At 38.7% G+C, this 14,674-nt stretch overlaps 1 protein-coding gene across 1 annotated transcript in view; it reads right to left on the bottom strand.

Moving 5' to 3' along the window:
* The window catches only part of STK32B (serine/threonine kinase 32B), a 179,067-nt gene that overhangs the window by 30,297 nt on the left and 134,096 nt on the right, over nucleotides 1–14,674 (bottom strand). The window contains exons 7-8 of the mRNA XM_056326850.1: nucleotides 4,925–5,028; nucleotides 230–346 (exon numbers count right to left, since the gene is read on the bottom strand). Of these exons, the coding sequence (XP_056182825.1) occupies nucleotides 230–346; nucleotides 4,925–5,028 (221 nt within the window). The remainder of the gene's footprint in view (nucleotides 1–229; nucleotides 347–4,924; nucleotides 5,029–14,674) is intronic.

Genomic DNA, 14,674 nt, shown 5'->3' with positions numbered 1-14,674 from the left:
CTATTTCTATGTCTTTGAGGCCATGAAAAGCCTGAGTCTAAGCCCAAGAATAATCCAGCTTCTCAAGAGGAAATACTGCACCACTCACATTCAGAAAACTCTAGGAATAAGCACTGCTCTCTTATCCTTGACATTTTGACTACCTAACGTGTGCTTGCCTGATGCCTCTGCATTGTTAGAGGGGCTTCTGGAAAAGGATGGAAGACAGAAGGTGGTTGTTTGTTCTTACCTTTTTCAGTAGTGCTGTCATGCCCTTGCACCAGACAGATGAGTAGTGAACTCTTTCTATCTTGAACATGTTGAGTATCTCATCAATGGGGGTGGCTGAATGAATTTCATAGGGCCTCTGGGATAAAGTTAAATCAATATCAAGTCAGCAAGAATGGATAAAAGAGTGCAGACAATTCTTATTTCCCTGAGCTCAGTATTGTTTACATTGGAAATACCAAAACCACCAAAACATCTTATAATGATTTTGAGGCTAATCTTTCTTTGCGTGAGTGCTTTTCTTTGGTTGTAATGAATGTAATTACTCATAGATGCATTTCCTCTGCAGATTTTTCTCTCATGAAAAGAAGCATCACTTGAAATGAGATGGCTGAATAATTTTGTTCCTGGGGCATTCTATGTGAAATGTGGATTATTTACTATTTTTTACAGATTGTACTAGAATGTTCTTGTGATCTAAACTGACAAAATTGAAAAGTGGTGGCTGGAGAGAGCTTTGTCATACTGATTTTACTGAGTAGTAGAAAGAGAAATTTAAAAAATCCTTACAAAAATCTGTGTAAGAACAACAGTAAAAAAGTAGGATCCAAATCCCAACGCTTCTCCTTTTCCTTTTTTGATATCTAAAATTAACTCATTATGTGGACCTGCTGTCCTGTGTTTGCAGTACCTAAATTCTTCTATAGCTGAAGTCCCAGGCTTCACAGCACTTTGTTCATAAAGGTTGCCGTGATTTATCTTTTATTAAATGATAAAGGTACTACATATTGAAAGGTACTACTATTGAAAATAAAGGTGCTACATATACATTTATATTCTTACTAATTATTTTGCATGTATTTTTTAAAGACTTGTATTTGTGAAGCAAGTTGTTACAATGGTACACAAGTGTGGATTGTTTATGAATTAAATTGAACCCAGCAAGTGACAAATATGTAATATGTGATAAGAGATCTTCAGCCAAATGCCATCATAGCAGCAATGCGCAAATTGATGCATCATAATTCATACATAACATGGAGTTACCTTCTAATCCAATATCTTCAACAGTGAAGGGCAGACACTCATTACTTCAACAAGAACTGAATCTTCTGTTGAATTTGCTAGCATGTACTGGTACAAGATCATAATTTAAGAATATTTCTAGGTGTTAGTTATCTAATCTGATAGTGAATTGGAGCTACTCTTCATAAAGGCCCAGAAAATATTCTTATTTTGAGAGATTCATGCATATGTTTAACTTCGAACGTATGTATGAAACTAAGTCCATTCCAAGGCATTGCAATGTTCTAGTAATAAATCCAAGGATTGTTTAAATCTTTTTGCTTTGATTCACATTCAGTTAGTCTGTTGTCATTTAGCTATATCATGTCCATATGAATTCAACAGGACCTAAATGTCTGCTCTAAATAAATATATTTTCTTGAATCGAGTTCAAAACTCTAATTGGGAATAGTCTGTCATAGGCTTTTTCCTACCTGTGCTAATGCTGCCATATAAGAGCTATTAAAACTAAAAGGTTAACATTCCGTCTGTTGCCAAGAAGTAACCTACTGCTGATTTAGACATGATACAATGATGTGACCAATATGAACACTAAGCCAGAATTTACATCAATTGTTGGAAAGGGTGAATTATCTCTAAAAATAGCAACTTTAAGGAATAATGAATTGTTAAATTTTTTTGTTAAGGATGTTTCTGCCCATGCTTTTTCCCTCACTGGAAAATCCTTACAAACTTACCTTATTTTAAAGATCATTAGCATTCTTCAGTCTTGATTTTTTTGAGTTTTGCAGAGATTTTTAATATTGCTGTTAGCTAATTTGAATTACAAATGGCCACTGTAAGCTTGGTCTTCACACCTATAGCTTCACATCTATATCTCCTACGTTTTTCAACTATTCGGTCCACTCAAAGGTCAGATCCCTTCTGGTTTATTTTGTGGAAAAGGAAAAAAATTACCTGTTTTACTCTTGTTCGTGATGTTTTACCAAAGTTTGTTGTAAACCGTTCACATTACAGTGAAAGTCAGAGTCCAAGAATCCCACCTACTACCTCTTTCCTTCACCTTGTCTCTGTTGAGGGCATGGTATATACAGTTACAATATTTGAACCAGTTGTCTAAGGAACAGACTGACATGTCATGGTTTGCATGGTTTAATTCCATGGACTTGGGGAAAAGATCTATTTTTGATGCAAAGCTTTATGAATTTACTTTTTTCTTGTTAGGTCTTTTATTAGCAGCTGGCTAAGGAGAGAAATCTGCTTGCAACGTACTAAGAAATGCTAGCACTACAGTGGGTAACCAAAAAGTGGTCCATGCAGCTCTGTACTGGATGCAACCTGTAGCTACGGCCCTGTTTCCAGCAGCATGTTGTCTTGGCCTCCTGGCAGTAGAGAGCAAGGCATGAAGATGGCTGCAATGCCTTTAGCACCCTGGGCCTCCTCTGAGGACTCTTCCATCTCATAGCAACAGAGGCAAATAAAAACAAAAATTCAGCTCAATAAAAAGCAACTCATTTTTACTTAGCTTTCAGGCAGGCAGTGTTATACACTGTCCATAGCTTAAAAGTTGAAAATGATCAAAATTTCTGACGTTTCTCATTTCTAATGCTCCTTCCTTCTTTCCCTGCTGCCTTCCCCATGCACTAGCATGCACCGTGCTCCAGCTGCAGAAAGCCCTATTTCCAGGTGGCACTGCCCAGTGCAACACCCTCCTCTTTCCCCAGGAGCACTGCAGCAGGAGCAGGTGGGCTGCACAGAGCACCTACCCATCTGCTCCGTGGCAATGGGGATCTCTTCTCACCGCTGAAAAAAGTGCTGTGAGAGTGTGGAGAAAGAGGGGGCTGCCTGCTTGCAGGTTTAGCTTGCAGCCTTGAACACGCAAGCTGCTTCTTTGCAGCCATCTGCAAAGGTCTGCTGCAGCAAATGAAGCTTTGGAGCTCGGAGTTGTTGCAGACAGCAACATGGCTTGGGCTAAACACGTTTCCTCCACCTGCTACTACTGCTCTTGTTCTTGTATCACTTCTGTCAGTTTAGGCCTTCTCTTGACTCGAAAAAAATTTAGAAATACAATTCAAGAAATAATACATCTTTTCCTAGTCCGTACAAAGGCATTGGCTTCCAAGCCACCCTCTGGCTTGCTCAGGGGGCAAGAGCTGCTCTTCAGGAGAAAACAAGCAGCTGGCTTGGTCGACTGGAGCATGGACAGATGGCAACGTTTTTATTTAAATAAAAAATAAAAAAATTGATTCTGTCTCAATTTTGTTTTGTCTGTAGCCAGATAGACTTACTCAGAAAAGACTGTATGGATCTTGACAAATGGATACCATTCCATATAATTTTTCATATACTAAAGTGACTGTCACATTTGAGTGATCTTTTGTGATTAGTCTTGGGAGCTCAGCGTTCCTTACACATCTATTCATTCTGCTGCTTTCTTAGAGACATTAATTGGTGAAAAGGTTGATAGAAAACCAGCAGGATGTTCTTTTAATTTATTATATGTGCAGCTACTACTACCATATGTGACTAGGGTTGAGAATATATTATGCTTAACACTGCCAGACCTTAATTGTTCAGGTTAAAATTTTCCATCCTGGGAAGAATGTCAGCTTAAAAACTTAGTAATTTTTGAGAATGATGGTAGAGAAAAATTGCAAAGATTTTTTTGTTTGTTTGTTTTTTAAAGGTTTTTAATACTCCTGTGCTATGAGAACTGGGACTGAGATTTGGCAAGGGAGAGATTTTTGTGTCAGGAGCATGGCTTTTGCCATTTCCATGGAAATACAGAATAGATTGGCCAAGTTTCAGGCTTTTGAAAAATATGGCTTCTGGATTGAAATAACAATGTGCTGACACTCTGAAATGTAGTTTTCCACTAAAAAAATGGCAATAATAATTATTCTTTATTTCTAGCTTCCTTTTTTTTGTCATCCTACATGAAAATGTGATATCTTTGTGGGATGGATTGTCTCTCATTAAAAAGTGCCTAGCAGGACAGGGTAGTGGTACTGTGTTAGTGTCATATGATAATAAATACTCCTTCCTTAAAACCAGCATAATACAATGCAGTAAAATCCTCTTTCCAAAATAGGAATTAAAAATCTAAAAATAAACCAGCTACTTTAGTTACATCATTACCTTGAAACAGTATTTAAATTACTGTTTTCCATAGGGAATAGTAAATATTTAAGCAATCAACTTCTGTCCTTTAATAGAAAATTCTTTTCCATTTTGGTTTATCTTCTGTGATATTTGACCATGCTCAGGAAGATTATTTATTAAGCTTATTCACATAATTGATAAGACAAGTAACAAGTGCGCTGGCAGAGAAGCATTTTCTGTAGCTGGGCCAAACATCTTAGGATATTACTTTAGCTCTTTTAAGGTATTAGCCAAGAGAATCAAAGATATAATAAAACCTGAAGAAACTCAAGTTCTATTTGTTAAAAAATGCCATTGTTTCCAGTTCAGCACTGTGGAGAAGCCATTCCTTAGCCAAACTTGGGCAAACTTTCATAATAAAGAGTGAGGTGAAACTTTCCCAAGAACGTTTCCAGCTGGGAAAGACCCAGGACAGTATTCCTGACCTGAGCTTCAAATTTTATCATGAAGGGTGCCTTCAGGGTCACTGCAAGCTTTGGGACTTATGTCAGTGGATGTGTCAAATAACAATAAACCCCATCATTCTTACCCAGCCCCTCAGTAATTCATATGCGGTAATTCCTAGTGACCACCAGTCTACTGGGTACGAGTATCCTGGACCTCCATCCATAAAGGCCTGGAACACTTCTGGAGCTAAAACAATGAACCAAATCAAACAAAAAGCATTGTGTTAAGATTAGACTATGGATCATTAATGTTGACAGCTGAAAAATTAATAAGGATGCAAAGGAATTAAATTTTATTTTCATTTGTACATAGGTACACTAAATACATTTATAAATGCAACATTTTCAGGATGCAGTTTCAGTGCCTCGGTTTGCTGGCATCAAGTGACCTTCACTGGTCAGGGTTTTTCAGAAGTCAATAATTTTATATGTCAATTCTTACCTGGTCCATTTAAGTTTTATGTAAATAAAAATAAGTAATAAGAGGGGAATTCCTGAACTGAAGTGTGACTTGGAACATCCAGGGTAGTGCAAACACTTTAATGGGACAAATATCTGCAGGCAAGGTGATTCTTCGTGACTGCTGGAGGTGTTGAACATGGTAAATCTCATCCTTATTCTACATTTGGATAGAATTAACCAGACAGGTTTTAAAGGTATTTAACATAGGAAAATTACAATTAAATACAAATCCCAACACTGATTGTATGCTATGAGAAACTCTGTCATGACTGGAAATAAACACAGTCAATAAAGTAATGAATTCCATAAAGATAGTTTTCCGCAGGGGGGTGGGGTGTGTGTGTGTGTGTGGAAATATCTTTTCAAAACAAGGATTCAGTTTGCTAATTTCAGCAAGAAAAACATTCAAAATAATAACACTGTAGTTTCTTCAGAAAACCATACATAAATAAGAGAGGATACGAAATGAAAAAGTCAGTCATGCTTTTCTAATTATTTCACAGCAGAATCTCAGTACACTTTGTGAAAACAACACTTTCCCTGGGGATTTTCTAAACAACAGTATCGCCAACCATAACATCGTGCTAGATTGCAATCACCATGTGAGCCTCTTCTGGCCACAATACTGAGCCTAATGTACCACATTACCACCTGACTACCATCACACCACTTTGTAATGGGCATACTGCAATGAATAATGTAATCTAGTCACACTTACTTCTGACTGGCAGTTTAGGATTTGACTATATATGACCTTAAGAGAAACACCTTTAATTAAAAGAAAGACATTCCTTTCAGAGGTGTTTTTGGAGTCCTTTCATTATGGATGGCAACAACTTACAGCTCCAGACCTGACTTCAGAAAGTCTTGTCTTTCTGAAGAGAAACCCATTAGAGGATTTCAGCATGCAGGAATTGCATACAGTGAAACTCTAACCTGAAGAATAAAAAGCAATGAATGAATGAAAGTGGTCCTATACTCTTTTCCCAGGAGGACTACCTCTAAATATGTTTGGCAGTACAACTGCAGGCACCTAAATAAACATTTTTGTCAGAATATATGTGTTTGGAGAATAGCTGACTGGTGGATCTCCAGCACAGGTAGGCTTGTGCTCTGATCCAGTATGGCATGAATCAGCAATGCCATAAAAGTCAGCACACTGAGTTAGCTCTGTCTCACCCACAGATAATATAGCTTCACTTTTCATGCTATATCTTTAGATTGTACTTCGGATCTTGTTCACATGCTGCTGGGGATCTGTGCAGGCACAACTTACTTGTGTGCCATCTATCACATAAAGAGATGCTAAGAGGGTATAGGTAGGATTTTTTGTGTTGCTTTAGTGGATCAATGCACCTAAATTGCATATCAGGCATGAAAGTTATATTTGGAATATCACCACAGGCACCTTGTAGTGAAGGTTTGCTCTATTTAGCCACATTAGTTATGGGTTTTGCCCACTGTGCCTAGATGATGTATAATACCTCATTACAGAAAATAGCCTCTGTGGCCTTTTTACTGAACTATATAGGTATAATATTGGTTTCACTCTTTCTTTTATAGCTTTACCTTTGTAATAATGTGATGGATCACTATCTGATTTCTGTGAGGTAGAGATGAGAGTACTTTACTGATGTAACCTACAACATTGCCAGAATGGTGCAGCCGTTTTGCTAATTCAGCGACTGAGTTATCCACTTTTATTTTATCTCTTTGTTCTAAAAGCTTCAAGGTCAACTTATCCCACATTAAGCAGATAAGCAGGAAATGCTGTCTTTTGCCCACTGGTCCTGCTGTTTTGAAGCTCCATTAGCTCACCTTAAGCTGATGGCACCCTTAGATCAGCATATGGGCGGTTAGGCTCCCAGTTTGTAAAGCAGCTAGCCCCTTTTCCCCTGCTTTAGCCATATTATTTGCATTCCAGCTGGACTGCCTCTCTGCATTCGTTCAGCTCCAGCGAAGTGATAGTAAGCGCCCGCCTCTCAAGATGGGAAGGGGCTGACAGAAGGTGCAGTATGATTTACAGTGTCCTATGTACAGGTTTTTTCTCAGGGTGAAATCTCAACCCTACAGAGGCCAAAAGACCTTTCCCCAGTTTGGCAAGGCTATTAAATACCAGTCTCACACTAAGCTTGTGCTTAATGTCATTGTCTAAAAGCCTTTTTGAACTTTGAATATTAGATGCTAACGAAGTCCGCCAGGCTGTACGGCGGACTTCTGGAGTCTGCTTGTTCATTCAGAACCATAGCACAATTTTACAGAAAAACAGCCAATCCTCCAGGTGATGTGTTTAGCCAAGCTCTGAGGAGCTAGTGCTGTGAAATACAGAACATTGAATTAAGTTTTGCTGTAAGGAATAACCATGTAAGGAAAACTAATCCTAGCAAACCGGCTAGGATAAAAGTGAATAAAAAATCTGAAAGTTAAAATTCTACATTGGTTTTCTTTAGGATTGCTATGGAAATAGACTGTCCGTAATGTTTTAAAATCTGAATTTGATCTCAGGTTCAACTTGAACAGCCATCCTGCACTCTGCTGTGGATAGGTTCTTCCAAAAGATGGCAAGATTTGAGCTTGCCAGCTTGGATCAAGGAAAACAACTCTGCTGTATGCACCCTTTCTGCATGCAACTTCTCTTATCATAACAGATTTAGCATGAGAAGAATACTTACATCTTTTTACCCCCATGCATCTACCTAAATGCAAGGATTCTGCTTGCAGATGTTCATTCATGTGAACAGAAGTGAGAGAGTGCGTGTAAGAATGAGAGTTTCAGATCTTTTTCCTCAAGCAATTTCTACTCAACAAAGGCTTTTCAAGAAAATATGCAGGTTTAATACTGGTCTGATCCTGGAGATTCTTTTGTCTGAGACCTGTAGTTACTATCACATACAGTTACAGGGAAGGCAGTACAAGTTTGCATGGTGGAAGCAGTCTTTAAATAATGAAATCAAGTAATAGCAAGTCTAGCAGCAAGGGTGAATTCAAAGACAAGTGGAGAAGTGATGCAGTTGGTAGGTCTCTCACATCCTCACAACTCCCCATGAAGAAACATCTTTGACATGATGGAGAACTGCTTTACCAGAGCTGCCCAAAAGAGTCCCTTCAACAGCAGTGACCTGGTGCAGACTCCCTGCTCACGCTGCTTTGAGCAGGAGGTTGGACTAGAGACTCCTGAGGCCCCTGCTGACGTGAATCACCCTACAATCCTACAGTGCTAATGAAGCTGAAGCAATCACCTTCTCACAGCACATCTGAGTGGGCTGATGAAGGGGTCTAGGGCCAGAAGTCTCAATGGGACGTTTACAGCTTCTTTCTCTTGGCAGTCATCATGAACTGCATGGGCTCTTCACCCCTGCTCAGGCACCCTTCACGCAAAGTACCAGGGACTTTTGAAAGTCTGGATCTCAGCAGCAATGCAGTCTTTTGGTTTGGGGGATTACTCTTTATGTGTAGCAGAAGTTCAATCTGACACATTTCATGCAAGACTTTGGTAACTACGAAAACAGAGAATTTCACAGCTAATGCCATTCCAAACTGGAACATCTCTGCTCATTTTAGCAGGGCAAGCAATAAAAATCAGGAACATATCTGCATCTTGTATGATAATGAGTAAATACACATATTTAACTTTAGCAGCTCACCAAGCTAAAAATCATCTGATAATTTTTTTCTTTTCTACATCTGTATTTTTCCTCTTAATAACATACTTTCATGCTTTCACTGTTTATCTGCTTTGCTTTCATGAAAAAATGACATAAAATGAACCCACCTTTGTGCTGCATTAAGTGTGCTTCTCTTTATTCCTTGTTTGTCCCTAATATGTATTTCCAATTAATGTGGGGTTTTTTCCAACTAATAAAATAAATCCTTTTGAGAGCTCTCTTTTGATACTTTTGCACTGTATCTTTCTAGTAACACCATATCATTGTAGACTGTAGGAAGTAAAAAAATGGGGTTTTTCCTCTTTAAAACAAAACTGTACTGGAGATGGCTAATAAAAAAGTGAACATAAAAGCACATCTGGTGGGTCTGTATCCATCTCAGAAACAGGGGTTTACTGGGATATCTATACTCCTGTTCTGTGGGTTTAACCATACTTGAGACTCCAAATAATTTTGTGTGAGAGTTATTTCTGACAAATCAATTAATATATATAACTACTCATTGCAATTATCATAGCAGTCAGATGATCTACAATGTAAGTTATGTAGAAGATGCATCTCCTCTTTATTATTTGCATTATATCTTCATTATATGCATACATCTCCTATTGTATGCATATTTCCCTAAAGATCTGTAAAAAATAAAATACAAAACTGAAGTTTTATTTAATTGATTGGTAATTATGTACCCCATTTGTGGAAGACTACCAGTATCTAATGATATGATGAATGAGCTTGAAATAAGAGAACATCAATGTAAGTGCAAACAACACTGAACCCAATTTTCACTATGTTTTCCTACTGTAAAAGAGCATTTTGTTCATCGATAAAATGCTTTTAGGTAGGGTTTCTAAAAATCTGCCACGTGTTCATAGGTAACAGTTTAACTATGGAATTAAATGAAAGTGCTCCAGGTCTCTGAAATTCAGGCCATTTTAATTCAGTGCCCAATGGTGAGTCTGGAAATACTTACCATGATAAATAGTCAATTTGAGTTCTATCACTTGGAACGGTTGGCACAAAGAATAGCTGTTATTATTTTTGATGGAGCATACCATTTAATCAGAAAGATAATTCATCAGACCAAATCATAAAATGAAGAGCTTGGAGTGGCTCTGATACAAATTCTAAATAGCACGAGGTGACGTTTCTTTTCTGATGAACTGATTTAAGTCTCACTTCCTCAGTGAGAAGCTAATCAAAAAGTACCCGATCTACTTGCCTACCACTACACAGGAGACTGCCAAGTGTTGATTAAGAAGTTTACAGAGCTGTTTTACTTTGAAGCATTGTGGACTTCAATAGGCTGCTTTGAAACTTTGCCGGGTTGATGAGAGGGAAAGTGAAGTGAGATGAATGCATTAGACCCTTCTTCAAGTGGCCTTTACTATGTACTAAATGATCAGTATATTTAAGCAATGACTTGCAAGTGAGTCTCACAAGACTGAGTAGCTGTTAGAAGCTGACTGTCCGTGCGTAGTTAAATGTTGCCAATGAGAGCTGGTCATTAATTCCTACAAAACACCCTGTGCCAAGGTACCTGATTTTGGGCCATTATTCACATAATACACCTCAATAGGTGTATGTGTGTATATATATATATACATACATATACACAATAGCAGTAGATAACACTGCAATCCTTCAGAGAGGATTATTTTTACTGTGTTCTGCAACTATGACTTTATACATGTATACGTTACTCATATTTAATGCAATTATTCAAATGTTATTAATATGACAAACTGAAAACAAAATAAAAAATAAAGCCATACTGGTTTGTCCTCAATTTTTTTGAAAAATCAAGTTCAGGTAGGCATGTCCAAAACATTTCTCAAGAATGCAAACCCTGACATTATTCATCCAGTTGGCTAGCTAGAGCCCTCTGCAGTCTATTTGCATCTCAGCAAAGACCCTACACATCAGTAAGGAGTATTAGGGATTTGTGGTGTACAGCAGGGGTTGCAAAGAAATACACCCTGCCATAGTTGTTTTAGCAAAACATACTTCACTGGCACGGGATTTATTCTAATGCCTGATATTTCATAGATAAGAAAATACATTCCAGTGCCATTAACTGAGGTTCAATATGTTACCATACTGCCAGGTAGCATTCTCCTTCCTCATATTAGTCCCTGATCTTAAAAAAATCAAAATAAATAAATAAAGTGTGTGTATATATATATATATATAAATGGATATTTACAACGCACACAGAGTAAACAATATTTTGATTGACTAGCACAGGATAAGCTGTTTAAAACTTAGATCCTTATAATTTTTAAATGTGTGAATGACTTATGTAACACATTCATAGTTTCACCTTGCTCCATCAGGCTTAATGGACAACAGGCTAAGCTGAATAAGGATTTATCTTGATTTTTGAAATAAAATCCCAAGAACCTTGGACTGAGATGGTTCAGTGAAATATTAATTGCTTTCTCAGCATTGTGATAAGAAAATATTAATTTTCACTTTCCTGTGGAAAGTAAATTCAGAGGTCAGTAATTCTTCTAGGTCATGGTTTAAATAGAAATCAGAAATCAAACTACAGCGATGACAAGTGATCTTCTATTTAGAGTAGAAGCTGTTTTAAGAGCAAAATGGAAGAAAACAACTTCCCTCACCCTGAATATAAGCATGGATTTAAACTATAAATTTACCTCCTAGTGTTTACTTTCTCGTGTGCTAAAAGGGTCTAGATTATAGCAGCTTTCTGACTCAGAACTTTAGACTAGCCAATTGTTAACTTCTATTGTATAAAGCAAAGTGCTGCTTAAAGCCCTGCCACGGTGGGCCAGCAATTTTCTAGCATGAGGTCTAGGCTCGTTACAGCAAGGTACCTGATTTTGGGCCATTATTCACATAATACACCTCAATAGGTGTATGTGTGTATATATATATATACACATACATATACACAATAGCAGTAGATAACACTGCAATCCTTCAGAGAGGATTTTTACTGTGTTCTGCAACTATGACTTTATACATGTATACATTACTCATATTGAATGCAATTATTCAAAGTAAATATTTTAGATACCATTACCTGAATACAGACATTGCATTTAGAATGCCTTATTAGCTTGCCATATGGCTATAAAACCTCTCCTGTCCTTACTCAGAGTGCTGGCCTCTAAAAACCCTCTGCATTGCTCAGCCGCTGAACAGAACCCACTTCTTGCCTTTGCATTTGCACAGAGAAGCCCTTAGTAGTTGAACATCTGGATCAACCTCAGAGAAACAGCCTCAAGTTACTAGCCCCATTGAAAGAAAGCCCAGCAGCAGTGAACATGTCATGGTCTCCTGCTGTTGAATATGAAATTATACAGAAGTACCTTCCTTACTCCATCCAAAAGTTCACAGTGGCTGCATTGTCAGTTTTTCTAGCAACTTGTTGAAGGCATTGCATCCAAAAATATACATTTGCTATATGGAAGATTAGCCCAGTGTATGGCCAGCAGCCATTCTGTTCCACTACTGAAATTAATCGGTCCGAATAACCGGGGATTTGCACGACAGTCTGTGTACCTGACGCATCAGAAAGACTATTGCATATGCCTGCCTCACATACTCCTCACAGGTTAGCAAACGTTTTTGCATCAGTTTGTGCAGGCCAAAGACCTGGGGAGTTGCGTGGCTTGACCAAAGAACAGGAGCGATCCAGGGGGCAGAAATGCCCCACTAGGCTGCTGGTAGTCCCTGCTTATTGTACCCCCTTCCACCTCTGCCAGAGGTCTCTTCCCCCTCAGATGTGCCTGCACAGCTCCGCATCAGATCAGGCTCTCTCAGACTAGTTAAAAAACCCCAACCAAACAAAAAAATCCCGACAAATCACCCACACCCAAACCAAAAGTATCAGTTGAACTCAGTGTGGTTTTTTGTTTGGTTTTGGGTTTTTTTTCACTAAAATAGTCAAAGAAAATATTTTATTAGCAGTTTTTCTGGCAGATCTCAAAGGATGATAGCAGGACAGAGAACACAGAGAAGTGAAAAGCAGCTAGAGACAGTAACTTCTTTCCTGATCTCCCGAAGTTTTTCAGCTGCTTGTGTGCCAACGCATTAGCGTCAGAGCAGAGCCAAAACCTGAATACCCACTTGCAGCTCATTTCTTAATCCCCTCAGCCATAGTGCTCCCAGGGCAAGCTGAAAAAAACTCTCAGTACAGCAAGTATTTATTTCAGCACCTCAAAGCTTCACATGTCCACTCTTGGTTCTTGCTTATCAGAACAAACAGAAGCCTCCCTGCTCATGCCGGCATTGTGATATTTCCCCGGGACCAAAAGGACAGGTAGCAACATCACCGGTGAAACTCTGTAGACAGGCAGCCAAACCCTCAGTAGGAAAAGGGTGGGATTTTTAAAAACCTAAACACTGCCTTAGCTGCACTCAAAAAGCAATGAGCTGCAAAACATTATTAAATTTCAGAGCACTGTTCAGCATGAGTGCAAGGAAGATCAACATTGAACACCTATGAAAATCCAGCTCCAGATTTGTCCCTGTTGTACTGTACCTATTTTCAGGAACAAATACAGCCCTACAAAGTATTTTTCCTATACCTGTAAAGTTGATAATGGGATATCCACTAGCTTTCCACTGAGTCCAATAGTATTCCCACACAGTATTAATTAATAAATATGGATGACTCATACATTTTAGAAGTTCAGTGGATCTCTGTAAACTCACACTCCTCTGGTAATCTTAGGCATACAGCTATTCTTCACTGTGACAGCAACCTGTGAAAACAGCTGTGAACACCTGAGAGAAGCCTGTAGGATAGGAGAGGTGTAGCTGAAACTGTTCATGTCATTTACTACTGATTTTATTGGCTTTGGATTTTTTTCAGGTGTATTTATATCATGAAACATATTTTGTTAGTTTGATTTAAGTCACAGTGCATTATTTTGATGAATTCCAGCCTCTGTTGAAGAAAACCCCTAAGGTTCTACCTAACCCCCCTAACCCTCCTACCACCAGAAACAAACAAGAAAAAAAAAAACAAGCACCAAACCCCCAAAATTTAACACCTGTGAATGGGAAGTTTTTGCGACACTCACAAAAATTGTAGGGAAATTGATCATTCAAAAAAGGAAACATTTCAGTGAGTAAAAAGTATGTGCTATAGAACTCAAATACATCTAAATCATGCCAGAGTGAGGCATAAACAAAAGGTGAAATCTGTAATGTTTTCCAAGATATATTTTAGTATTTCACGTTTTGTTTTGAGGCTGACCGATCTGTTGCAGAGGAGAGGGCTGCTACTGTGGGTGGGTGCCCAGCACAGAACATGTCCTCTGAGACACAAGCACATTTCTTGCAGCCTGCATGAGGGACCAATATAAATTTGTTTGTTTGTTTGTTTTTTGGGGTGGGTTTTTTTTTGGCACCCAAAGATGGAACAGTGTTAAAAATGGCAAACACGGGTGCTTCCAGCCAGGGAAAGGCACACTTTCTTTAAACACAAGCAGCTTAATGAATAGCCTTCTGCAGGAAGAAAGAGCCATGGCTGATTATTTCAGGCACAGGCTGTGGCCAGGGACCGTGTCCTGCCCGGCACCAGCTTTCCTGGTCTACATCCCAGTGCAGGGGCAGGGGCCTCCCCCTCCAGCGCTTGTGTTCGTTTGTTGGCAGCAGCCATGCCTGCCAAAAGTCGGTCAGGTCTCAAAGGACGTTTTGCATTGCTTGCCAGCGTAGGATGACAGT

The sequence above is a fragment of the Falco biarmicus genome, chromosome 1 (assembly GCF_023638135.1).
Source record: "Falco biarmicus isolate bFalBia1 chromosome 1, bFalBia1.pri, whole genome shotgun sequence".
In the NCBI taxonomy this organism is placed as follows: Eukaryota; Metazoa; Chordata; class Aves; order Falconiformes; family Falconidae; genus Falco; species Falco biarmicus.
This window is presented reverse-complemented; position numbering and strand designations above follow the sequence as displayed.